Source organism: Arvicanthis niloticus, chromosome 16, assembly GCF_011762505.2.
Source record: "Arvicanthis niloticus isolate mArvNil1 chromosome 16, mArvNil1.pat.X, whole genome shotgun sequence".
In the NCBI taxonomy this organism is placed as follows: Eukaryota; Metazoa; Chordata; class Mammalia; order Rodentia; family Muridae; genus Arvicanthis; species Arvicanthis niloticus.
The window spans coordinates 62950339-62977410 of record NC_047673.1 but is presented as its reverse complement, the minus strand read 5'-3'; the positions used below and the strand labels follow the sequence as shown (position 1 = coordinate 62977410).

Sequence of the window (27072 nt, the reverse complement as noted above, 5' to 3'; positions counted from 1 at the left end):
AGACGTCTTCTCTGGTGCCTCATGAATGCTAATTGCCTAGTGCAATGCTGACTGCACACACACAGAGAGAGAGAGAGAGAGAGAGAGAGAGAGAGAGAGAGAGAGAGAGAGAGAGAGAGAGAGAGAGAGAGAGACCCATTTGCTAGCAACCTTCACCTTTCCTGGCATGTCTGTTTCCATAGGCTGGGACTCTCCCTCTAACCCTTCCTACTCATCAACTCCCATCCTATATGTCTAATTCCTGATTCGGTGTTACCATGGTATCCATTTGACTCACAAGGTAGATACTATACAGGACAACACACAGTGATTCACACACTCAGGACATTTAGGAATCTTTCTCAAGGGTAACATTTTAAAAATGACTTCCCTGCTGGGGATAGGGGTATGCAGTGGTAAAACATTCCAGAAGCCTTTCATTCTCTCTCTAGTGGAAGAGGGAGGAAAAAAAGAGTAAGTAAAAGCAGAGAATAAAAGTGAGGAAGGGACAGCCCATGCTCTCTGCCCCTCTGTGACCCCTGTGACCCCAGCAAGCTGCCTAACATCACACTGGCTTTTAATTCTTCCACCACAAATACTTCCAACAGGGTGACAAGAAGATCAGCTCTGAGAACGGTCCTCAGCCTTACATAAAAGCAAAAGGGCTAGCAATATCTGGTAGTCCTTCAATCACTTAACGGCTATTTATTAAATAGTTAGTGTGTCCAGCACAGAAACAAATACGCATGTTGCTATTAAGTGGCCTAGAGAAACTGTGCAGCTATGACCAACCATGCCAAGGTTACAAAGAAGAGTAAGTACACGTGGGTACAAAGGGCTTCCCACCACGCTTGTAGGCAGGGAGCCTTGAAGGACAGCCTGGTGGAGTGCAGAGCCGGGCCAGATATGCCTGCTAGGGAAGCCAATCCAATGTGTGCAGATGTCAAATGGGTGGCTCTAAAAAGGTAGTCTAGCTGGGATGGCCAGACAGGAGAGCAGATATGAGCAGCCGAGAAGCTGGAAAGCCTTCTGTGTTAAGCTCAGTATTTAGTCTTTATCCAGGGGGCAACAGGACAGTTTCAAAGACTTTTAAGCAGAGGGGAAGTGACTGGATCAGAACTGCAGCTCAGAGAACCCTCTGTGGCAGTGATGATGATTAGACACGTCCATGGGCAGAGCTGGATGCAGAGAGGCCTGGTGACCATGTGTAAGAAGTGCGTGGGTTGTATGTATGTGCTTGTCACCATGCTCTGGCCAGTCATGTGCACAGAATGGAGGCTGACTTACAAGAACCAGCTCCTGAAAGCCCAGCGAGGCACAGCAGGGCCTTCAGCCAACTTCCACTTTACCCGGGATGCTTTCACTTTCAAGACATCTTGTTTTGAGTCAAGATTCCTCCTTCTGAACATGGGACTTTCCAGCAGGAACACAGCTCCTTCCGTGCACTCGTTTGGCCTAGGATGAATATCCTGGTTTGTTGAGAGAGTCTTCCAAAGGAGGACGTCAGCCATGTGGTCCCTCTGGAGTCTTCTTCTCTTTGAAGGTAAGTGGGGCAGATGGACAGCCTGTCCTCAGGGAGCTGAAAGCCTCTCCCCAGCTGCCCTCATCCGACAGCTAGGCAGCTTGCCTCTCATAACCAAGTGAGAATCTAGGAGCAAAGAAGAAGTGAAGTGTGGAGCAACCAAAAGCTGCGTCTTGGACAAAATAGGGTGGCATCACCAGTGGCATCTGTATCCAGGAGACACCACTCAAACTGTTCCAGGACCCAGAGCAGCTTGAACTATGGCAGTTTTGAGAAAAAGTTGGGTGCTAGGGTGATGGGGATCTGGCAGTACTGACACATGGGGATTCTACGGTCCAGGGAAAAGAGAGGAGGGTAAGGTAGAGGAGGGTCCTCTACCGTCTGAGGAGTGTTTCCGGCAGCCTGTAGGGATGCTGAGGTCACTCTCTGTATCCTGTACAAGGAGAGATGTACATTGAATGAAGAAGTGAGGTGACAGCAGTTTAAATGTGGTCCCTGTGGGCTTGAGGATGGCTGATAGCAAGCTGTTGTTGGAGTTTCCAAACACAAGGTGACCCCCTCCATCACTCTGATGGCTGAGTTTCACTCTTTGATCAACAAATAGCCAACAATGAAATGGAGTTTATAGACATGCCCCCCCCCCCCCCCAAGACACTGTTGTATACTTCAGGCCTAAACAAGAACTTGCAACATTGTCAGACCTTAAGTCGTTTTTTTAAAGGGGTTCTTACTGGCAAACGAGAATGATACAGTGGGACTGGTATGGCTCCTTGTCTTAGAGGAGGAAGGAGAGATGGTGAAGGTCGCACTGCTGAATTGTTGGCAGAGCCAGATATGACAGAACCTCAGTCTTAAGGGACAGCCAATGTTAACACTGAATCTGTGTCCTTCAGGATAGAGATGTCTGGGCCCAGAGAAGTTAAGGATGTGGGTGAGAACTAGAGCTGTGGTCAGCAGAGTGGCCATCTACGACAGATCTCAGGTCCTAGCTTCCAGTACTTGGATACATTATGTGTCAGCCTTTACTCTGCCCTGCATCGAGAAGCCTTCTTTGGTGCCAGGCTCAGGGTCAGCCCTTAGCAAATTCCGTGCAATTTACTGAGCTAGAGGAAAACTGCACGTATAAAGATAAAGACATCTGCTCTTGGCCTGAAAGAGTTCAAGGGCCTGGTGGGAGATTCTGATTCAGAAACAGACACTACTAATAGGACAGGGTGCTGATCTCTGATCACTGTGGGAAAGCAGAAAGAATGTAGCCTTGCAGTGAACAATGGGAGAGGTCAGAGGTGACAGTGGTGCTTCCAGAATAAGCACACGTGAATAAGGCAGAAAAGGAGTCAAGAGGACAGCTCCAACGATTGTCTTCCTCATACTTCAAGCTCCAAACAGCCCTCAAAAAATGTCAGCACCTTGCTGTCTCACCTCCTGTCTGTCTCTTTCCCTGTTTCAGATCCCAAATAACAATATCCAATGGGCCCCAAAGTCCTGGGAGCACCCTTCACTCTCAAACCTAATCTAATACCAGAGTTTGCTAACTACAGTATTACTATCTCTGTCCCTCCCCCTCCCCGCCCCCCCCCCCCCGTTCCGTTCCTTTGTTCAAGTTTCCACTACCTTTATCTTGATTCATAAAACAGCCTCAGCCTTTCCACCACCTCCAGTGTGGCAGTGTGGTCTCTGTGCCTCCTGCTGTGACCATCTTAGGTGTGCATTTCATCATGTCACTTTTCTCACTCAAAACCTACTTGAGACCGCACACACGCAGGCACGCACGCACGCACACATGCACACGCCCGTGAACACTATTGTTTAAAGGATTAAAGAGCTCAGAATCCAGCACTCCTTCATGGTACAGTGGGGTCCCACCAACTCTGGTGTCCTTTCCTCCTCACTTCTGGCAGAACCACTTTCATTTCCCCATGCTCCCTTTCTTATCCCCTCCTCCCTTGCGGCTCCCTCTGGCCTGTAGCACTTCTCCATTCCCATCCCAGTAGCCACTGCTTGGTCTGTCCCTTCCTACTCCTCCTTTAGGATGCATCTTCTGGGGCCGCTCCAGGCTGGGTGAGGACCCCTATTAACCTACTGTTGAGACACTTTTTCTCAGCGTGATACTTAATTTGTTTTAGTGGCTGGCTTGAGGTCTGGTTTCTCCATGAGCAAAGACCAGATTCTCTTCCTGTTTTGTTCCCCCATCCGTGGGACACGGACACGCTACTACACCCTCAGCTCGGTGCAGCTGCCTTGTGATGAAGGGCCCTAATTCAATTCTGAGCCACTTAGCCATTTGCCAGGAGTAGCAGATTCACTAGGGTTTTTTGTTCTTACAGCACTCCTTCCGGTTATGGTTATCGGTGTTCAAGTGCTAAGCAAGGTAGGGGACTCCAGGCTGCTGGTGGCTGAGTGTCCTCCGGGCTTCCAAGTGCGCGAGGCTATCTGGAGATCTCTGTGGCCATCAGAGGAGCTCCTGGCCACATTTTTCCATGGTTCCTTGGAGACTCTGTATCACTCTCGTTTCCTGGGCCGAGTCCAGCTATATGACAACCTCAGCCTGGAGCTTGGACCCCTGAAAACTGGAGATAGCGGCAATTTCTCCGTGCTGATGGTGGATACAGGGGGTCAAACCTGGACCCAGACCCTGCATCTCAAGGTGTACGGTAAGTGTGCCCAACACTGTTCCCTGACTCTCTTCTCCCGCAAGCTACCAGGCAAGCATCTGGAGCCATGGGAGCTGGGGAGGACAAGGTTCCAGAAAGACCTGGCCTTGGACCACGATGCTAAGTCACGGAACAGCTGCTCCCCAGAAGTCACATCTAAAAAAAACTCCCCACACACTCCCCAGGTGAACACCTCTCAAAGCTGCTGGCTTCACCGGCACACCAACCTCACCTGTACCCCTTTCATTCTTTTCTTGGCTCAGCAGGCTAGGAAATGGTGCTGAGCCTCCGACCTTCATCTTTTCCCCCGGTTGTACAGTGAGCCTAATATATATATATATATATTATATATATATTATATATATATATTATATATATATATATTATATATATAATATATATATAGTGTACCACGCACAGTACCCATAAGAATAAAGCACAGGGAACTATAAACAGAGCATGGCCTGTCTATTCATTATAAGGTAGCATCATAGATTACAAGTGACACTAAAAAAGAAAAGGAAAAGATGTGGCATGTGACATAATTAGTCTTTATTTACAAGTCAAATTCAACTTAAACTATAATTAACTGTAGAATTTTCGACCCATATTAGTTTCATTTTGTTTTGATTTCTGTCGTTCTGCAGTTAATGTAAAGATTACAAACCAGGGCCTTGTACACACTAAGACAAATTCTACCAGAGGTCTAGACTTCCCACAGCCTTATTTTTCTTAAAAGATCTTTAGCTGGGTGTGGTTGGCCCATGCCTGTAATTTTAGCACTTGGGAGTCTGAGGCAGGAAGATTGCTTTGGGTTCAAAGCCAACCTGAGCTACATTACTTGAGAGTTAATGATAGCCACTATTTTTATTTCTTAGGGTCCATGGGGTGGGCTTTGCTCCACTAAACTGGCATCACTTATGCAGCTGCGTATATCTCTGCAGTGGAAGTGGCTGAATCAAATAAGGATGAGATGCATGCTCTCCCCTCCCACACTCCTCCCCTTTCTCCTCTCCCTCTTCTTCTTTCTCCCCCTCCTCTTCCTCCTCCCCTTTCTCCTCTCCCTTTTCTCCTCCCCTCCTCTTCCTCCTCCCTATCCCCCTCCCTCTCTCTTCTCTTCCTCCTGCCCCTCCCCCTTCATCCTCCCCCCTCTTCTTCCTCTCCCTCTCTTACCTCTCCTCCTCCTCTCCTCTTCCCTTTCCCCACCTCTTCTTTCTCCCCCTCCTTCCCCTCCTTCTCCTCCTCCTTTCCTTCCCTTCTCCCTCCCTTCTTCCTCCTCCTCCTCCTCCCCTCCCCTCCCCTTCCTCCACCTCCCCCTCCTTTTCCACTCATTTTTGCTATCCCAGGCCTTTTAACTCCCATTCATCTCATCTACCTAACAGCTTGAGAAACAAATGTGTGTGGCCCCACACCAGTACTTCAATAAAAACTCAGGCATGTGGAAGGTTACAGAGAGTCCAAATTTAACAACGAAAAGTGGGGATAGCGGCTAGAAGGAGGATGCAGGAGAGAGGGGTGCTATAAACAAACTGGGAAGAATTCTCAAAGCCCCAGAGATGGCTATTGTACCTGTCCTTGGGTGAGCCAGTCAGGAAGCTGATGCACAATTAGAGGTTGAGCTTCCAGAGATGTGAGGGCCTGAAATAAGTTGTACATCTTAGCAGTCAGAATGTTGGCTGGCTTCAGCACTGTTTAGCCCCCTATCCCAGTGCCCTTGCACAGTAAGTAACCTCCACAGCCACTGGGGCCTTCCCTGCTCCAGTCTCAGCTGCAGCACATGTGAAACAAGGACAGTGAGTGTGGTAATGCATGCAGCACCCACACCACTAAGCTCTAAACTGCCTTGTTCTCAGGATCTGAATTACAGATTTTAAGGAAATTGCTGTTTTATTGCTTCCAAATACATAGCGTGATTAGAACTAATTGCAGGAAGCTGCCAGGCAGCCGTCCTTAGGAGCTTGGTTTTGACAATAGATAAGAATGATTTGAATTAGCGGATCGGTTACCAGAAATGTCGATGGGTGTTTCCACCGCGCCTGATGGTGTTTGGAGGCAGCTTGTCCTCTTAAGTGGTGTAAATATCCCCCCCTGTAATCTCTGTTTATACTATTAGTATTCCCAGCAAATCATTTCTTTTTTTTCATATCACAAATCCCACCAGATTGAGCTGGCGTTAATGAGGCTTTACTCAGCTTGACTGGAATGCTGTCAGAGGCTCAGCCCTCCCGTTGTCACTGTAATGCTCTCCCACTGGCCTCATTGCTAGAGACCCAGGGATTTGCTCATCAATCTATATAGGATTGAGAAGCCACGGCTTGGGATGCCAGGACACTAATTTGTTCAGCAGCCTAGGTATCGAGCACCGATTTGCCAGCACTAGGGAGGCAAGATATGGCAAGAACAAGACAGAGCCCCTCTCCCCAGGCTCCTCAGTCACAGCATTTTATGCCCTTGTGATTAGCTTTGTATTCGTCGTCATGTCTGTGTCTGTCGCCTTCACCAAACCGTAAGCTCCCAAAGTGCAGGAATGTGTGCTCTTACCTGAACTAATAAATACTTGTCATCCCTTGTTGAGTGACTGGCACACTGTGAAGGAAGTGCAACAAAAAAAAGACAAGAACAGGGAGCCTAGAGAGTCCTGAGTCACACCTGAACTGTCAGGGAAGGTATCACAGTCAAGGCATAAGGCAATGTGTCCAAGGGGGAGGTGTCTTTTTTATTAATTTATTTATTTATCCATTTTACATGCTGATCTCAGCCCCTCCTTTCCTCCCAGCCCTTCCCCCAGATCCCCACCCCTTCTCCACTGAGAAGGGGGAGCCCTACCTCTACCAATCTACTCTGGCACATCAAGTTACTGCAGGACTGGGCGCATCCTCTCTCACTGAGGCCAGACAAGGCAGCTCAGTTAGAGGAACGGGATCCACAGGCAGGCAGCAGAGTCAGGGACAGCCAGGGGTGGAAATTCTTAAAGGATGCATAAGAGATGTCCATGTGGGCAAGAAGGGAAAGGGTAAAGCCTGGCGGGGTGGCACACCCCTGCAATTGCAGCATTCTGTAAGTAGAGGCAGGAGGATTCTGAGTATGAGAACAACCTAGAATACAGTCTGAGACCTTTTCTCCAAAAGAGGATGCAGAGAGCACTTATGTGCTCAGATGAGCCACACAGAGGCATGGAAGGCTGAGGCAGTACCTCATGTTTGGGAGAACTGCAAACCAATGGACTAGGCAAGGAAGACAGCAGAGAGGAGGTTGACATGGACCACTTCATAAAAGGCTCTGGATATCGAGCTAATGAATCAGCAGGGGGAGATACATGAGAGTAAAGTCCAAGAGAGGATCTAGCCATGTATAGAACACAGACTGAGCTGAGGACTCTCCCCAGCATCCTTGTAACCCACTCCTCTCCTCTGCTCCCCCACAGATGCAGTACCCAAGCCTGAGGTTCAAGTGTTCACTGCTGCAACAGAGGAGACTCAACCCCTCAATACCTGTCAGGTCTTCTTGTCCTGCTGGGCCCCCAACATCAGTGACATAACCTACAGCTGGCGACGGGAGGGGACAATGGACTTTAACAGGGGACTGCACAGCCTTTTCTCAGATGGACAGGTGTTAAGTGTCTCATTGGGACTGGGGGACAAGAATGTGGCCTTTACCTGCATTGCCTCCAACCCTGTCAGCTGGGATATGACCACAGTCACCCCCTGGGAAAGCTGCCATCATGAGACAGGTATGCCAAGAACCAGTAGGCAGTGTTTGAGGGATTATGGTGCTGCATCAGGCCTGTCTCTGATTCTACCTTCCATGTTGCAGCCTCTGGGAAGGCATTCTACAAGGATGTGCTACTGGTAGCCGTGCCAATTACACTGTTCCTGATTCTGGCTGGTCTCTTTGGGGCATGGCACCATGGCCTCTGCTCAGGTAGGAGTCTTATAAGTTGGAAAGTGGGATTGGGAATGCTAGGAAGGAGCTGGGCTGATCCTCCCTAGATTCACAGGCCTACCTCTCTGCATCTCCTGTTGCACACATGCCTCAGCCCTCTCCAGCCAGACTGAACAACTTGAATCCTCTTCTACAATTCTTCCAATGAGCTGCTCCGTCACATGCACTCCCCTCAGGCCTGTGCACGTTATATTCTCTCTGCCTAGAACACACTTGCTGTGCCTTCACCTCTCCATTCCACCCTTTCTTGCTGAGTCTTCAAAGTAAGTATGTTTCAGGAAGTCTTCCCTAACCCCTCTACCTCCCTTCCTTCAGTCAGAGTAATATTCTTCCTTTAATCACCTTCAGTCACTCTATCCCAAAGACTAATTAGCTGTTGGCTCCTGCTGACTTCTGAGCCTTCCAAAGACAAAGGCTGGGTCCCTATGGGACATACCCAACAGGTCCTCAAGCATCGATGGCTCCTGGAACAAGGATGGCCTTGGTGAACAGTTATTGAGGAAAGGTATAGATGAATCTTACTCACTTCTTGCCAACTACTCTTGAGAAAGGAACTCTCAACAGAAGCCCCACCCTGGCTAATGGCTGATAACACCTACTTCTACAGAAGAGTGGTGAGAAAAATCTTGTCAGACTAGGTTCTGGGCCTTACACACAGACTAGCCCCACACATTCCCAGATACCCCTTACCTTGTCCCTTAAGGAGCATATCAGACGACATAGACTTCATGGTTGTTTTCATGCTGAGCTTGCTGGTTTCACTGTTCTTTGTGTCCTGAAAGACCAGTGTCTTGTTCTGTGATTAGGAACTGGGTCCAGGAGGGACAGGTACTTGTATATTCTTCTCAAGGGACAGGAAAGGTGGGGTGGGATGGACAACTGAGACTGTACCCTATTTAGGGGTCCTGTCTGCTAGAAAGAGGGTCTTTCCTAGACCCTTTTCTCCCCAAAATTTGTGGCAAGAAGGTAGAAGCCTAGAAAAGAACAGCTTTTAAAACCCATTTTATTGAGATATAAATCATACATTGTACAGTTCACCTAGTTAAGATGTGCAATTTAATGGCTTTAAGTTAATTTGGAGCTTAACCTCCAAACCACAACCAACTTTAGAACATTTTTCTTACTTTTCCCACCAAAAAAATACCATAACCACTCAGTCAACATTCCCTCACCCTCCAGTGCTTCCCCCAGCCCTAGACAACCACGTGTCTACCTTCTTTGTCTATTCTGGACACTTCACATGAATGGAATCTCACTCTGAGGTACTTTTCGATGGGCTCCTATACTTACCCTAATATTTTAAAGGCCTATAAACAAATGGCTGTGGCCACCTGGGAGAATGTGAGAGCTCTACACAACGTGTCCAGAGGCTTGCCCTAGCTATGCCGCTTGGACAAGGCATCATGGCACTAACTCATGTCATGGATGCAGATGGTGCATTAAGAAGAAGGTCCCGTTCTTAACAAATATCTCCTCTTCCAGGGTTTTAAGACATAAAAGGGAGTGACTGGGTTCAGGACATTTAGTGTTCAGAGGCTTGAGGCCAGGCCAAGTGTGCCAAGACTCCAAACACTAGAGGGCTAACTCTTTAATCTCCTCATCAGGGAAGAGGAAGGATGCTTGCACTGACAGAGTGCTTCCAGAGACAGAGAATGCCGTCGTATAGAGGATGTCATGAGAGACAACATGAACTGGTGCTTGATGAGATACCCTGCCCAGCCACATGATGCTCCACACCTAGACACCTCCAGGATCCTCATAACTTCCACAGGTCGGTCTGCCTCTAGTGGACAACCAAGAAAGCCCACCATCCTGGAACAATATCACCTTGGCCCAAACTTCCTCCCTTCTCCATCCTGTTTACACATGCTGGATCCTCTCTGGGCAAAGTGGACTACTAGGAAGCTTCCTTAAGAACACTGGACTTTCTCTAGGCTCCACAAGGACATTGATTATCCAAGGCATCCATTCTTCTACCACTGTACATAAGGTCTTGCCCAACCAAGGGACTGCCTCCAGGCCAGGACCTGGGCTCGAAGAGAGATCAGATGTTTGAACTAACCATAGCCAATTCCAACCCCAGCCCCAGAGTCTTGTGTTCAAGATGTTATCATCAGAAAAGCCACAGAACAGGGAAAGATGGAGGGCAGGGCTTTCTCTTTCTGGCCTGAAGGACTTTAAGATCATCTGAGTTCAAGGGCCCTGAAGGTAAATTGAGGTTACAGATGATGAGAGATAGCTAATGTGCCATGCTGGGATAGAAGCCATTTTTCTGGTAATACCATATTAATAGGCATCTTCGTTAACATTAATTCTCATGTCTCCTGCATATTTGGGGTGGTGTTTCAGACTCTCTCCATGTATTCTACATGGTTGCCAGAAAAAAATTACAGAGAATTCGACCCAACCAGAAGGAAATTCTTCCACAACTTCAAGAGAAACAGCTAAGTTCAGGATAAATCTGTCTTCCTGAAACTAGAAGAATGAAGAGCCATAAAAAGCTACACAGGGGGCTGGAGAGATGGCTCAGTGGTTAAGAACACTGACTTCTCTTCCAGAAGTCCCGAGTTCAATTCCCAGCAACCACATGGTGGCTCACAGCCATCTGTAATGAGATCCGATGCCCTCTTCTGGTGTGTCTGAAGAGAGCTATGGTGGGCTCATATACATAAAATAAATAAGTAAACCTTTAAGAAAAGCTACAGGAGGAAAACTGTGGAGGGAAAGAGTACAGAGACATTTTAGACTCTGCTCTATTTATTTTCAGGAGTAAGCGTAGACGATCCACCTAAGTTCAAGGGGAGAGACAAAGTCCATACCACTCAATTGCAGGATCATCGAAGGTCGCCTTGACATATGCCATGGAAGATATAGTTGTGGCCATTTTGGAAGATTTGTCCTGCCAATGAATGATTCTGTCCTGAAAGATGTCTAGGCTGTTTATTGTTACATGGCAAAAACAAAACACTTAATGAGTTACGTTTATCCTCAGGGAGCAGTAGCTACTAAGGTTCATGCTTACTCCAATCCAAATGTAGTGGGTTTTATCCTAGGGCCCTGCCCAAACCTTTATAATGGAGAGAAAGGAGGCACTGAAGAAGCAGAGGTAGTTTTCAGTATGTTTCCTAGACGGCTTAGTCTCTCCACCCAGGAAGTCAATCCCGCCCTGGTACTTTTCCTCTTCTCCTCAGTGCCAAGACAAACAGTCACTTCACCTGGGACAAATGGAATCCACTGGCTTGTGTGTTCACATTAGATACCTCCTCTCTGCTCACCCAGGATTCCCCTTGCTGGCTTTTCTCAGGGGTCCCTGGCTTTACATAATTCTCACTCTCTCCTGCACTCACTTTTCTTCTATTCCCTTTCCAACATCCTCTTGTAGTGTGCACATGCCCAGTCCACCCTCCCCTGCCACCTATAGGCATTTTCTCACCAAATCATGAAAAACCAGCCTGTTCCTAGAAACAGTATGAAAAGGATCTAGTGATGGGCCATGGTGATTCTGGAGTGATAAAACACTTGCTGTCACCCACTTTCCCTCCCTCTGTCCCCACAGCCTCGCCTCATATCAGAGCACAGTTCTCTTCTTCCTGAGGTGACTCTGACAGACAGTGGTTTTGCAGTGGGTTGTACCAGGGCCTCTTGGAACAGGCCCCATGCTACTCAAACAAATATCCCGGTGACTCACTTGTCAACTAGTAGACTTACTATCCTTCCTCTGGAAAACACAAAGTACATTTGGAAGACCAATCTTATTCTAAAAGGTATTGGGAAAGATGTTTTAAAAGTTACACCATCCCAAGTATGAACTGAGGGCGCAGCATATGCTGGGAACACCTTGAGGCACTGAAGAATCAGTTTCGGATGAACCAAAGCCTTTGCCTACACAGAGTTCATGTTCAATGGCATCTAAATAAGCTGATAAGTTCATACTAGATGCTGACAACTTCTGTCTAAAAGGTCAGGCAGGCTAGCTTTGTGGTACAAGTTTAGAAACCCAGCTACTTGGGAGGCTGAGGTGGGAGGATGATAATTCAAGGCCTGCTTGGACTACAGAAGTTTAAGGCTAGCCTGGCTGACTGGCTTAGTCAGAAACCTGTCTCAAAACAAAATGTGCTGGGGGAAATAGCTCAGTGGTAGAGTGTTTCCTGGCTCTGGGTTCAATCCCTGGAACAACAATAACAACAAAGGAAGCAAGAAAGAAAAGAAAAAAGGAAGGAGGGAAGGGATAGAGAGAGGGATGGAGAAGAAAATGAGTAAAACACTAGGGCCTGACGTGTTGGGAGGACTCGACTCATTTGTTGGGGAGGACTCATGTACTGGCACAGAGTGCTCCATCAGCACAGAGCAGAGCGTTCAGAGCCCTTGGAGTTTGGGTGGAAGGGGGGGAGGGCCAGTGAGTCAAGGTGTCAGTCTCTTGGGGGGGATTTTTCAGTATGCACATAACGGACCAGAAGCCTTTCCAGGCTGTTCTTTCTCTTCCTCGCTCTCATGTTCTTCGTCTTCAGTAATAGCATTTTCCTTTCTAGAGAGGATGAATACAAGATCGGCTAGGACCAAGAGGTCACGAGACAGAAGGTTAGAATACAGCTGGGCATGGCGGCTTATACCTCTGATCTTAGCACTAGAGAGGCTGAAGCAGAACTGCTGTGACTTTAGGCCAGCCTAGGTTACCTGGAAAGCACCAAGCCAACCTGAGCTACAGAGTCTTTCAGGGTGAGATTGGGGGAAAGCATAGAACAGGGATCTGTCTGGAAAGAACTTCATATTCTTTATGGATATGAATACTCAGTGCTTCTCAGGAGGGAGGGGAGGCTGGGCAATTATCAGTGACATCTCCAGCAAGCCCTTCTTCCATATTTATAATGTCGTGCCTGCGCTTAGCTCTTGGGTCCTTACTGATCGCTCAGAGACACAACCGTCCCTTTCCAGTCTTTACCCACTGGCTGCCTGTTTTCATCCTGCATGCAGCCTGATAGAAGAGCCTGCAAAATTCCAGAATACAGCCTCCCCAGGTCTGTGAAAGTTCCAGTGTCTGTCTCTCCTTTGGGCTATGTGTGGGAGATAGGCCATTGCCAGGAGTGGCATGCTGAGCATATGAGTGTATAGTGGGGATTTTCTACTGCATGCCTATCTCCCATTCTAGAAGCTACTCTTTTAGGGAGACGCTATAAACTTTGTGCACCCAGAAGAGAATGGCCAGAATGGTGAGAATCCTGGAAGCCCTTACAGCATGAAAAATGACTAAAGAAAACTGCTGGTGTTTTATCTGAAAGAAAACAAATTCAGATGGACACAGCTATACAAATATTTGAAGGGCTTTAACAGAAGCTCAGAGTGTGTAACCAGGGCTAATGGAGCATGTTAGCAAGACACAGATATTGACCTGTGTGAGTAACACGACACCATAGCTGGGAGGTAGCTTTGTGGTTCCTCTGTTTAACTTGTTAGGTAGAAAGCTGAAGCGAAAGAGTCATAATTAGTCAATGTGAAGTCCGTATTAGTCCTGGATTTCCTAAATCAATCCAGCTCCTCACACTGCACTGTATCACCAGGAAAGAACTTTGTAACTGATGACGAAACAGTTATGAAACGAGCTGTCTCAGCAGATGTAAGTAGAAACTGTCTCAGAGTAAGACCAAGCAAGAGTAAAGATTGATCATATTAGGAAGCTGCTGCTCCCAGGAGTGACAAATGCATTAGATATATGTATGTGGGAGGGATATATATATATATATATATATATATATAGTGTGTGTGTGTGTGTATATATATATATGCACATACATATATACACACACTATATATAGTATGTGTAGATATGTGGTTATATATATGTATATTATATGTGTATATTATATATGTATATTATATATATATATATATATATATATATATATATATATATATACACACACACATACACACATATATATGTATACACACACACACTTCCAGGACCATGTTAGATGCTAACACACTTTTCCCACTAGTCTAAATGCAATGTTGACATTACCCCTACCAATCACTCCATTCAGTTTTCTGGATGAAAACTATTTGCTATTCTCGCCCCAAACAATCTATAGGATTTTTCCAACAGTGAGAATTAATTACAAATTAAGGCAAGAGTGGATGAATAAGCAGTGAGAAGGGAGGGGCCAGTGGAAGGGTTCAGCTAAGGAGTCGAAAAGCAGCCATGCTTTGTGGAGGAAGATTTATGGAGCTTCCCTTCCTCTGCCATTTCTCTCAGCACATTGCTTGGGGGAAATATCAGTACCATGGAGGGGAAAGCGATGGAAGTAGTTACACCATTACTAAGAAACACAATTCAGCAATCATACAAACAAGTGAATAATACACGGTCGCTGAAACTGTCATGTTTCTTAGAATGTCTAAGAATAAAAGAGAAACGCTGGCATTAGTCAAGCTTCTTTGGGTCTATGCAAAAGCAAAAGCAACCACAACAAAAAACACAAAGACAAACCTCTTAGGCCTTAACTAAAGCAAACACAGAATTTATCCTAAAGTTGTGGGTTGCTAAGAGATTCCCGCCCCCCTCCCCAAGAAAAATGTTGACTACACTTGGAGTCTCCGTGGAATATGTTATATATTCTCTTCCTCAGTTGCTCACTGAAAATTCAAAATCAGTGGTGTTACATCAACTTAGCTGATGGTCTTTCCTTCTGGGACAGTGAAGAGTGGTTTGTGACATCTTGTCAGAAGTAATAGTTGACTTAATATGGGTTCGTTTGGTTTTTTTAAGCTTGAACAGGAATCTGTACAGCAGGCAAGGCGTCCATCCGCTCACTCAGTAAGCTTTCCTGAACATCTGCACAGCAGCGCAGCAGAGACCCATCAGTTACTAAATCATGTCACAGCCCTACCCTCAAAGGGCTTCTGATCTTGTCAGCCATACAGCCCCACAGTGAGTCCAAAGCTTCTGATCTGTGACACCTCTGTCCCCAGTGAGGGCCAGTCCTGTCCTCAGGTGGGGAAGGAGCAGTAGGGCAGAGGCTTTGCCTGGGAATAGCTAGCAGGCATGGAAGACTAGGTGGCATGGTGATTTCCTGGGCAGGTGTTCCCAAAGCTAGAGTTCTGTTCAGCTATGTACTATGGAGACATCACAGGCTGAAGGATGACCTTTGGCATCCCCTCCAAGTGGGGCAGAAAAGGGAGAGTGGTGCTGGGGCCAGAGCCACACTCCCTGGGGGAGAGGACGATCATGTGACCTGGGATTCTTGGACTGGGACGCTGTCTGTCATACTCTATCTTGTCTTCAAGCCTACAACATAGCTGTTTTATTCCCTTGTTGTGGCTACTCAGTGATTGCCATGGTCAGGTAAAGACAATGAAATTCTGCCTAACTGAAGAGAAAGTGAAGTGGGTTGCACCCACCTGCTGCTTGCTGACTCCACTGGCTGGTCTACTCACCATACTGCCAGCCTGCATGACTGCAGGAGCTCAGAGCACTAGGTACTTACCACTGTCCTTCCTGTCAGACCCAGGAACACACCAATACCTCAATCCTCCCACCCATGATCCACTGATCATCTGGCCCTCTCCCTCCCTGCTCAGAAATACTGTGGTCTCCTCCTGCCTCTTACTAACAGCAGTAACCTTACAGCCAAGTACCCAGAAAATTCCTAGCAGTCCCGTCTTCCAACACATACACACACGACACACACGCACATCATATATACAACAGACACAAATCACACATACAACATAAACACATCAGACAAGCACACACATCACATACACATATACAAACACACATGCAACACATGTAATATACATACAACACACACATGAAACACACAACACACATACAAATACACACAAATGTATGCAACATTATACACACACACACACATACACCATAGCTTTGGCTTCTTCCTGAGCCTTGAGAACACATTCCACATGCAGCAACACTTCAGCATGAGAAGGTAAGAAAGGAGGTGGATTGGCCACAGACCTAGATACTACAGAGGCAAAGATAAGAGGTACAAGGGAGAGACTGAGGCTCACAAGTTATTACCTGGGCAGTCAAGAGAAGACAGAGAAAGGCATCATCAGTGCACATTTCTGCCAAAGAATTTTATACCAAAAACCAGAGTTAACACCCAGAGCTTCAGCCAAGTCCAGGTAGCAGCTAACTCAGACTTTCATTCCCTGGAGACTATTTCCTAAAAGGACAGTGGATTGAAACGCCTGTCAGCTCGTTCCCAATCAGTTACCCCTGGGCGTGCTCAGAAATAATGTCACTCTCACTTCTTCAAGATGGCTACTGCTCTGGCCTATGCTACTGATGGCCTTTCCTGGCTCACCTCCATCAGTAAAGAGACAAAGGGACACTATGGGGAGTTTATTCTCCCTCTGGACCTTCATACTCTTTGAATCCAAGATGCAGGAAGTCCCTGCCCAAAGACAAATTCTGAGACTTCTTTTCTGGGTAAATGGTGGTAGAGCCACCCATATATGTGTCCCTAAGTCTAAAGTTGGCTTGGGAGTGGCAGAGAACATAGTTCCACGTATGTGTGTGCAAGGTCCTCCCCAATAGATGTACTTACAGGTAAGAAAACGAAGGCTACGGCCCCGAGCCTGGGACAAGAGGCACGTTTTTTTTTTTCCTTTACTACTATGCTTTAATATGAAACCCCAAAACTGTTCAGTCCAAATGTGGCCTCCCAGGTCATTTTGAAAGAAAACACATAACAGTTTCAAGTAACAAAATTTGTTATTAAGAATTTTGCACATGCATGTAACATGTTTTGATTAAACTCACCCACACTTCAAACCCTCCTACATCCCTCCTGCCAATTTCCTCCCAATTTCATGGGCTGCTCTTGTTTAAAACCCGCTGAGTCCGCTCAGTGCTGCTCTGTGTGGGGGGGTGTATGACCATCTATTGGAGCATAAGAACTCTCTCAGAGGCCACATCCCTGCAGGAAATTGATTCTCTTTCCCAGCCATCAACTGTCAGTAGCTTCTCAGCCAGGAACAGGACTTCAGGAGCCCTCCCTTGATCTGTGCAGGGACTGTGCATGCAGAAACAGCCACCGTGAACTCACTCATGTGCGATGGTGCTGTCTTGTCCACTATTCGCTGCAGACACCCACTACTCCTGGCTCTTACGATCTCTCTGCTCCCCCTTCTATGAGGATTTATAGTTACAAATGTTAAGAGTAAGCTTAAATATGGGGAGTCCTCCCTTGGCCTTTCTTCCTGCCATAATTCTTAGTCACTCTCCATAACTAAAGGCAAACCTGAAGCTTTGTGTAGCTCCGCCAAAGACACGCAACAGAAGGGTATGAATTTGAAGCTGGCACAATGGCTCCAGCCAACGGTGCTGTCTAAAATCCTCTCAGCAGGCCTTTAAGGAGTGCATACAACAAGCAAGAAACGCTGAGAAGGCAGCTGCCAAGGAGACAAACCTGCCTCTGCCCCCTCGCTGCACTCAGGAAGCAGTCGCAAGGCAGAGATGGACATGAATGAGCACAAATAGATGATTAACGAGGTACTAAGCTTGGGGGGGGGCTGAGAGCAGAGAGTAAGGAAAAATCGGGCTAAAATATAGCTGGCAGGAAGGCAATGTGTAAAGTGTCTCTCTGAAGAAGGGATGTTTAAGCCACGACCAGCAGAAAGTAAAGAAAGAAAAAAAAAGAAAGAATTAGTAAAGCAGAGTCCGGAGGGCCTGCAAACTCAGATCTGAATTGACAAGTATGAAAAGATTTCTGGAAAGATTTTGATCTATGTGAATATCTAAACTTTAGACTCTAAAGGAAGATCCCCGTGACCAGAGGATAATGAGCAAGAGTGGCCTGGGAAGGCGCCAGTTCCAGGAGCCTAGTCAGGCAGGGTCTGGTAAGACACAGAACGATTTCAACCTTAATTATAAACATAGAAGGAGGGTAGTGATGAAGGCTTTAAGGAAGGAAATGACATGATCTTACTCAAATTTTTAAAAGACCTGTGTGAAGAACAGAGAGACGGGAGAGAACAAAGGCCTAAAGACGAAGTGTTTGCAGCAATCCTGGGAAAGCCTAGAATGGAGTCAGAGCAGTGGTGGGAAAACCAAGGGTGTCCAATAACCATCCAGGACCTAGAATAGACAGGGCATTGTGTCCTTGGTTGAAGAGAGGCCAAGGACACTACAGGGGTATCTGCCCTGAGCAGGCATGATAGGCAGATGGAGGTGTCATTCATCAAAACTGGTAATACTCAGAGCCGAGCACATTGTAAGATAAAGTCAAGACTTCATGCATCCTTAACTATCAGGGGACAGGATCTAACAAAAAAATATGAGGATGAAAAATATATTGGATTGGATCATATGAAGATTACCATAGATACAAGAAATACAGATGATTTCATAGAATTTGACCTAATAATTTAAACATAAGTCAGCCTAAAGAAGAAAAAAAAACCTTCTCTGCTCTGATTCCACACCCAGCTAGGATGATGGGGATGTGCCTCTAATCGGGCACTCTTTTACACTGCAGATCTGCCAGGTTCCCTGGATGCAAACTTGAGAACTGAGGTTTATAAGATAACAAGAACATCTCCCAGAGAGCTTTTAGGCTCATCCAGACCCACAGGATTCGTTCTCCGGGCCCAGATTTTGCCTTTGCATTTTCAAAACAACCAAGAACATTCAGGACCTGAAGTCTTAATGATGCGTAGTACCGGAGCTGCCTCAGGAACCACGAGGAACCTCAATCTCCCGTGACTCCAAGCTACCCACAGAGACTCCTCCAGCATTTGGCGTTCTACATGCAACATCTGGAGTTCCTGAGAGAAGCCTCTCCAAGCAATGGCAGGGACATAGTCAGACAAAGTCAGACAGAAGGGAGTGCTATGCTTACTGAAAATCTCCTGTTTCATTACATGCTATGATTGGTCCTCAAAGGTGTCACACAGGCCAGGACAAAGGCACTACAGCATCCTTTCATGGGAAGGATGTCAGGAATTGCTGCCTCGGGTCAGGAAAGTTGGAACAGAGGGTTCAAAGTGCCCTTGCAGGACAGTTGGGAGCTCACTGCTGACTTCTGCCTGATGCCTGTTTGCTGATGGCTGACAGCTGGCCACATACAGCAAGGTTAAACTAGGCAGGTCACTAAATGCTCAGTCATACTGGGCTGGAGATGTCCTAGACACTTCCAAGGGCTAACAAGCTCTCTAGGGAAGGGGGAGCAGATATGCAAGAATATCCCAAGTCTGGACCTTGGGACAGAGGAGGATACTATGGTCTATTGTGTCCTAGTCCTTGCCCCTGTAGCTACTCAGTCATCACTGTCCCAGTGGACATCTTACCCCCTCACCACATCGCTTCCTGTTGGAGGGACACAGAAACATCCCATTACCAAGTTGTCCCCTTACCTCAGAGTGCCAGCACAGCCTAGGTACTGTTGTCAGAGCTAGGTCTCATTCCTGGAACCTGAGTCAGCTGAGTTCTAAACACTAAAGCTCTCCTTATAACTGTCTGCATTGGGAAAATCTAGAGAAATTGCAGAGGAAGCCGGAATCCCTCAACCCTAGAGGGATGCGGCTTCAGTGGACAATTTGCAGTAAACGGAATGAAGTCCAACTTGGAGGATGGATCCCCTACTGGGGTGCATAGCAGCTGACACAGACAAACCCTCCTGAGCCCTAGACCTAAGGGCCTTAAGACGATGCTAACAACCATCAACAGCCCCACGCACACCCTCCATTCCAAGCAAGGCTCATATCTATCTGGAAATCCTGACATACTCACACACTCTATCCCTTAATCCAGGCACTCCTCCCTAGCTCCCAACCCAGCAGGAAATCAGATCCATCTTGCCTTCCAAGCAAGTGATTCAGCCCCGGGCACTCCTACTTGCAGAAGCCTTTCCTCAAGTGATTTCACAGCATCAACTGTCCCGCGCTCACATGAAGCTGAATCAACAGCTATAGGCATCATTCAGTCATTTTTCCAAATGAGCTCAATAGTCTCCCTCAGGAGGCCGGCTGCTCCTGGAAGCATCAAGTCTCTTATCCCAATCCTGTCACATACACTGTGGCCCAAAGCATACTTGTTCATTAAGAGGTTACAGTAGGGAGCTAGGGGCAGATGGACAAGACATGACCATTGCCACATATTTTCTCTCCAACAGAGGAGCCAAGAGTCTCGGGTTACGAGATTCTACCATTCCATCTCCCATTTCAGACAACATAGTCAGTAGTCTGGGCTCAGAAAACCTCCCAAGTGTTCTCAGGAAGCTCTGTATTCTGGAGAAGACTGGGGTCAACTCCTCTCGATGCAAGCAATCTGAACCCTTGTCTCTTTCCTTTCCTAGACACAATATTTGTTGAGTGTTCTCTATATGCCTGGAATTTATTTATTTATTTATTTATTTATTTATTTATTTATTATTGTGTGTACATGTATGTGCATGCATGATGGGGCTGTGCATGCGCCATGGCACATGTATAGAGGTTAGAGAATAACTTTATGGAGTTGGCTCTCTCCTTCCATCTTTACATGGGTTCCAGGGGTTGAACTCAGCTCACCAGGCTTGTTCAGCAAGCACCTTTACTGGTTGAGCCCATCCCTGGCTGGTTTTGAAGTTTACGTACCTTAGTGAATAAAGCAGGTAAGAATCCCTGTCTTGCACTTCCTCCCTATAGAGCTGATAGGGGTACAACAAGGGGTGAATTAATTAGCAACAATCACCAGTGATTGAAACATTATGTGTGACAGTGTGCCCCAAAGACTGCCCGCGGTCTGCAAATTAAAGGCAGGGGTGGACATCAGTGATTATAAGCACAGGCAGAAGACACAGCCTTTACCTCACTGAAAAGGACACTGTTGACAGAGAATTTGAAGAAGATGGGAACTTGCACTAGGCAATCTGGAAAAGCCAAGGGATGAGCCAGGAGGAAAATCTAAGGTGATTCAAGGTGACTGCTGGGCAGAGAACTAGGGAGTGGGGCTACAGAGTTGGGCAAGTCAGAGACAATATAGCAAAGGTCTGGAACCAGCTAAGATCTTTGACTCTGGACAGCCATTTTGGAAGTTCGAGTGGAAGAATGAGCAGCTATCAGTCTGGCTCCTCTGTAAATACCAAGTTGCGGTCAACAGGAAGGAAGCTGGGTGAGCACCCAGAATCCCACTGAAAATATAAGCCAGGTGAGATATGACAGTGCTCAGAGACCACAAAGCAATAGGAAAGAATGAGTTACTTCAAGACTCACTCTAAAGGCAAAACCAAGATTTTCTGGCCCTGGAGGAAGTAGATGGTGGCAACAGAGAAGAAAAGAAAGAAATTAACAGACAGAGTTGCCATCTGCTGAAGACACAGGTAGCAGGATAGATTTAGGGATGACCATAGGCCGTCTATGGGGCATCCTAACACTGAATGAACTGAACACTAAAGAAGCAGAGAGCAAGTGTGGAATTGAGGAGAGAAGTCTGACCCAGGTACATAAACCTGTGTGTTGTTGGTATGTAGCTCTTAGGTGACTAGGGTGACAGATACCAACGGAAAAACTCCTGACATCGTTACCTCCCCTTTCAGATTGTACGCTCCACTCCTGGAAAGACTTCATGTTTGCTGAAAAGAAGGAATCAGATTTCCCCACAGGACCAATGTTATAATAGCAGGTTAGGCTCTGGACAAGGATCAACTGCTCAATTTTTTATAGCAGTAATCACAGACATGACGTTTCCTCAAGTCTTTCACAAGCTGTAAGTGAGAAGCCATCATGCCACATAAGAATGAGCTTTGACAGTCATGGATGCGTAGAGCTGTTGGTCGTAAGTTCAAGGGCACTGTGACCTTAGCTGGTAGACACAGCCCTGGGCCCTTGCCTTGAAACCCTGGGCACTGGCGACATTACCCACTAATTCGCTAGTCTGTGTGTTCCCTTCTCTCAGGGAGGGTTAGTTCCACAAGAACCTTGTCTACCCCGCCTCTCTGAAACAGTCTTGACTATTGTCATTATCAAATCTGGAGAGGAGCACTCACACAAACTATCCATCACTAATTTTCACCCATTAGCTGAGCTCTCAAGGGAGTTAATGTTGAGAAAGACGAGACCAGGCCACCACCCTCAGGGTAAGCCTAGGTTGGTGGAGCTGCAGCATAAAAGGACACTCCCCAAACAGAAAAAGATAATTGAGTAAATCTTCTACTGGTCTGGCAGCAAGAGAGAGGCTGGGATGAAGGGGCAGGGTTAGTCCAATCTGCTTTCTGTGAAGGCCATCTAAGAAAGGGGTCAACGGAGGAGGAGGCCTGGGAGCTTTACAAGCAAGGAAAACTGCCTTGGCCAAGGGCTTGGGCAAGTTGGGGGCTGGGGCTAGAGGAGGCACAGGAACCTTTTTGAACTTTAGGGTCTAAGACAGCAGGCATCCTGGTAGGAGGAAGGCAGAGACAACCCAGAGAACACTGAAGAGACTGAGCAAAGAAAGAGCAGAATGTGTGGCTGAGTGACCAGAGAAGCCCAGTTGTTGAACGAAGTTGATTTTCTAGAAGAAATTTAAAAAAAAAAAAAAAATAGCAGCAGCTACTGCTGGTCTGCGTCCACCCTGTGGGTGTGAAGAACTCTCAGGAGGAATGGGCCACCTGGGAGAGGCTGCCATGCTCAGAGCTACAGTGGGCACCCCAGAGGGCAGCTGCCATGCTAAATGCCAGGAAGACACGCCCTGGTCCCAAGAGGCACCAGAGGATTCTAGAAGTTGGTCCAGGCCCCTGCTGAGCTTGTGTTTCAGGTGCTCCCTGTAATTATTAGTATCACTGTTAGTAATGAGGCTTGCTGTCGATATTAGTGCCCGCCTCACAGACTAGGCCTGGTCCTTCTACTTCGCTAATTTACAGAATTCCTTGTTCCTTCTCTCCAGAGAGCGAACTGTCTCTAAATTCAATCTCAAAACAGCCCCCTTGATGCAGCTTTCCCATCACCTCAGCCTCCATCTCGATCCCTGGATGGATAGATCCAGGCTTCCAGGCGTGCCCTTCTATGGAAGACGAGATCACACATTAGATATGGAGGGGTCAACCACTTGCTGAGTCCCTACTACATAGCAGTGTGTGACGTATACACACTACATCAGGTAGCCTTCTTCCTGTTCATTTCACAAATTTGGGAACCTACTCAGGAGCTGTGGACCTAGTTCTATCTGGCTCTAACCACAGAGGCTCCTTTGCATATGCCAACACGGAATACTCACAAACCTTTATTACAGCTGTCCTATTTCTCTTCTTTTCCTCCCACTCCCCACATCCAAGCCCACACAGGACCCACTGCCAGCATACTCAGCCTTTAGGAGAATAAATTCAGCTATTTATGAAGTTATTATTTCAAATGGGAAACCAGATAGAGAGCAGGATTTCCCAAGCTAAATCGGGGACCAAGCCAGGAGGAAGGCCCCAGGAAGCTTAGGAAACAGATCTAAAGTCTTCACCAGCCATTCATCTACCTCCAGACAAGTCCAACCTAATCCCATAGTAGTTAGGTAGTTTATACCTCTGAAACTCCCCAATGCATACATATACACATACATACATATATACATACATACATACATACATACATACATACACACACACACACACACAGAGGAGGGTCTGGACCTAGACTTGAGCAATAAAAATAAAAATGCAATGGTCTGCCCTGCCTGCACGGTCATGTTTTACTCTTGGATGAATACACTGGTGATTCATGGGATTCCACCTACCACAGGCTTGAGAATTGACTCTTTATGCCCCCCTAAGAGCTGGGGAGGGATATCAGAGGGGATGGGTAGTGAAAACTCAGAAGCACTCTGCATAGATGCCTCACCATTAGATGCACTGCAAGGCAAAATTCATGAAAATCTTGTGGATGCCAAATTGAGTTTCTAATGGCTATCACGAGAGTGGTCTGTGTTGCCAAGGAGATGCTGGTTATCCACATAATTCTTTGGTGACCCAAAGAACTAGAATTCAGTCCTGGCAAGCTTGGGAAATGGTGCAAAAGACAGAACCAGAAAGAGGAATGGAAATAGGTGACTTTGTGCTACTTGTATCTCTAGACAGACAGACAGACAGACAGACAGACAGGGACAAATCAGAAGTGCTGTAAGATTTCCTCCCAGAGGGGGCATCTGTGCCTAGCTGGTCATTTGCCTAGCACTGCTGTTTGGTCTAGGGACCACCAAGGCCCTGAGTGTTACCGGCTTGATTTAAGTTTCTGCTATCTGGGGATGGTGGAACCTTTAGAAGGTAAGACCAGTGGGAGGAAGTTAAGACACTGGGGCATGCCCAGCTTCTCCTCTTGCTTTTCCTCTTTGCTTTCCAACTCTAAGGACTGAGCATTTTCCTCTACTGTGCTTTCACAAGCATGTGCTGTCTCATCAAAGGCCTAAAGGCAAGGAAGCCAAGCAGCCATGACATGAAATCTTCAAAATTGTGAGTCGAAAAATCAGCTTTTCCTCTTTCAAAATTCATTATCTCAGGAACTTTGTCATCATGAATCAAAGCTGACTAACATAAATTTTGCGAGCCAGCCATCCAACAGGGCCATCCACTGAAAGTGAATCCTAGAAATGTACAATTAATCAGTTGTAACAAAATAGGGATGCTAGACACCCAAACCACCATTTTGGGGTTATTTTGCTACCCTTTTTTTTATTTCTTTATTTTTTTTCCTACTGCATCTGAAGTGTGGGCATGATGGTATACCATCTCAAACATCTCTCCCAACCCCAGGCCAACAACATCATGTCAGCAGCTTGGGTATTGAACTGTGGGAATATTTATGTCACAGAAGACAAATACTACACATCAAAGCTTCCTTGACCCCAGCCTAGTCTGGCCCACTCCCAAATCCATGCTTGGTGTATATCACATTATGTGCGCTTTCCCCATATCTCTGCCCAAACAGGTTACACACAGAAGAAATGAGGGGGAAAGATCCAGGTGTTCTTGAAGGAAAATCATTTTTTTTTAAGTAAGCTTCTTTTCTATACAACTTAGAAACTTCCTCACTTCCCAGCTCCACCTTAACAGAACTTATTGCCAGAGTCTCACTGAAACCTCTCTTGCTACTTCTTAATGGGTTTTGCTTGCCAAAGCCTCACAATGTCCATAGCTCAAGTGAAAGTTAAGTCTCCATCACATGGCTCCCCTACTCCCAGAATGGGGAAAAGGATGTCACTCACCATAACCTGTAAGCCACATGGCTGCCTCAGCCCCTCACCACCTTGTAGGAGGCTGGGCTGGCAGTTCCTCAGAGTATAAACATCTTTTCCTCATGTCAGCTTTTATCAGTTACCTGCCTTAGGGCGAAAGTGTGCCAGGCATGGGGCCCTGATGAAGAGCTAACTCTAACTACGAATAACTCATTTGAAGTGCACTCATAAATATGGCTAGGTGATTGGCAGGTTCTCTACTTCTCCTTACTTAAACTCTGTATCTTATACAGCCAGTACCCAGACCCCAACTTTTAGGTAAGTGGTCTTTAATTCCCTTTGCCCCCACATTCATTCTCTCTCATCTATCTTGCCAAGCACTGCCAGGGCAGAATAGACAACACTCCCAACCACCTCTTGGTGAGCCCCCTTGCCATCTTGGAAGTTTCCAGGTTATTTTCTACCAGGCAGGATACTCTGAGCCGTATGTACACCTACTGTATGTTGCCCTGGGACAGGAGAAGGACAATTAGGGAGAGCAGTTTCTTTTGAGCAGAAGAGAAACAAAAGAAGAGTCTAGGTTCTCAACAAGCAGGTGGCTGGAGAAAGGCAGGCAGAACTAAGTGGCCTTGAAGTAATATGACCTTCTGAAGATCCCTTAGCCCACCAACCAGACAGGTGTCCTTTGTGAAATACAACCATGTGGTCCACCAGAGGCCACTGAATTGAAATAGGAAGCTCTGGGCTCCCCACAAGTAGATCTTGAAGCAAGGAATAAAAGCTGTGAATGGTCAATAGAAGAAAATACTCTATGAGATCTCTGTAGCCTTTCTTTGTTTTTTTTTTCTTTCTCTCCTTTGTGTGTTCTTTAACTGTCTTCTAATACTATCTTCTCTGACTCAGCTCAGCTTCTCCTGGCTCAACGGTCTCCTATTTTCAGTCTGCCTGAACTCTTCCCTGCACCAACTGCCTTCTCCTCTCTAGCCTGCTCAGTCTTTCTTCTGCGGGAGCTGTCTTCTCTAGCCTGGCTCTCTGACCCTACGCTTCTGCCACCCAGACTCTTGTCCAACTCATCTTGACAACCAAAGGCTCATGCTTTGGGGGGCAGTGAGCTGACACTAAAAGTACTGTGGCCAGAAGGGGTTGGGGTGGCCCTCATTGGGAATGTTATAGAAGGAATTTAGCTATCAGCGAGCAGCAGCCTGATGTCCTGGAGTCAACAAAATCTTAAATTATTGCTTTTTTTTTTTCTGCCTCTGTTGAGATATAATTACCCCTGAAATTCAGTTTCTTCTGTGTATAATGTTAACGATGCACAGCCTCACAGAGCTAACGAGGTAAGTAAAATGAACTATTTGAAAGCACCTGGCACTTAGCGGGTATCTAAACCTTAATCTTTCCATCAAAGAGGGCTGAACTAGGTATTCTTGGGTCTTCCTACTCCAGTGTCTGAATGAATTTAGATCCCTTCCCGGCTGCTGGAAAGGGAGACATATACCTGAGAGAGATAAAGAAGTTCAGATAAGGTAGATGATAGAAAGGAGAGAATGCTGAGACAGCCAAGGGAACATGCGCAGGTCACCTCTAACACCTGCCCACTTCCATGTTTCCTCTTCTAGAATAAAAAGGGAAAGATGGGTTTGGAATTTTAAAGTCCATCCTGAAGGACATCAAATTCCCCATTCATACTGTGAAGGGATAGGTCTAGATGCCCCCTTCCAGCTGTGGCTTTCACTATAGGACGGAGAAGCAGAAGATTCCAGAGAGAAGTACCGATCACCCGGTCACGGTTCCCCACTCAACGCCCAGCCCTCCTAGGAACGCGGGACAGTAGCCTCGGT

At 46.7% G+C, this 27072-nt stretch overlaps 1 protein-coding gene across 1 annotated transcript; it reads left to right on the top strand.

The window, feature by feature from the left end:
• The first annotated feature begins 1363 nt into the window (after positions 1–1363).
• On the top strand, positions 1364–11188 carry Slamf8 (SLAM family member 8). The gene is made up of 5 exons (XM_034520677.2): positions 1364–1522; positions 3829–4155; positions 7580–7885; positions 7969–8076; positions 9702–11188. The coding sequence occupies exons 1-5, from the start codon at positions 1489–1491 to the stop codon at positions 9761–9763; spliced, it is 837 nt and encodes a 278-aa protein (XP_034376568.1). The 5' UTR covers positions 1364–1488; the 3' UTR covers positions 9764–11188.
• Positions 11189–27072: the final 15884 nt, after the last annotated feature.

Excerpts from the sequence above, each read along its gene's own strand:
- Slamf8 (XM_034520677.2), top strand. The coding sequence starts at position 1,489 with ATGTGGTCCCTCTGGAGTCTTCTTCTCTTTGAAG. Across the intron at positions 4,156-7,579 it reads CCTGCATCTCAAGGTGTACG|ATGCAGTACCCAAGCCTGAG; the intron begins GTAAGTGTGCCC and ends GCTCCCCCACAG. Across the intron at positions 7,886-7,968 it reads AAGCTGCCATCATGAGACAG|CCTCTGGGAAGGCATTCTAC; the intron begins GTATGCCAAGAA and ends TCCATGTTGCAG.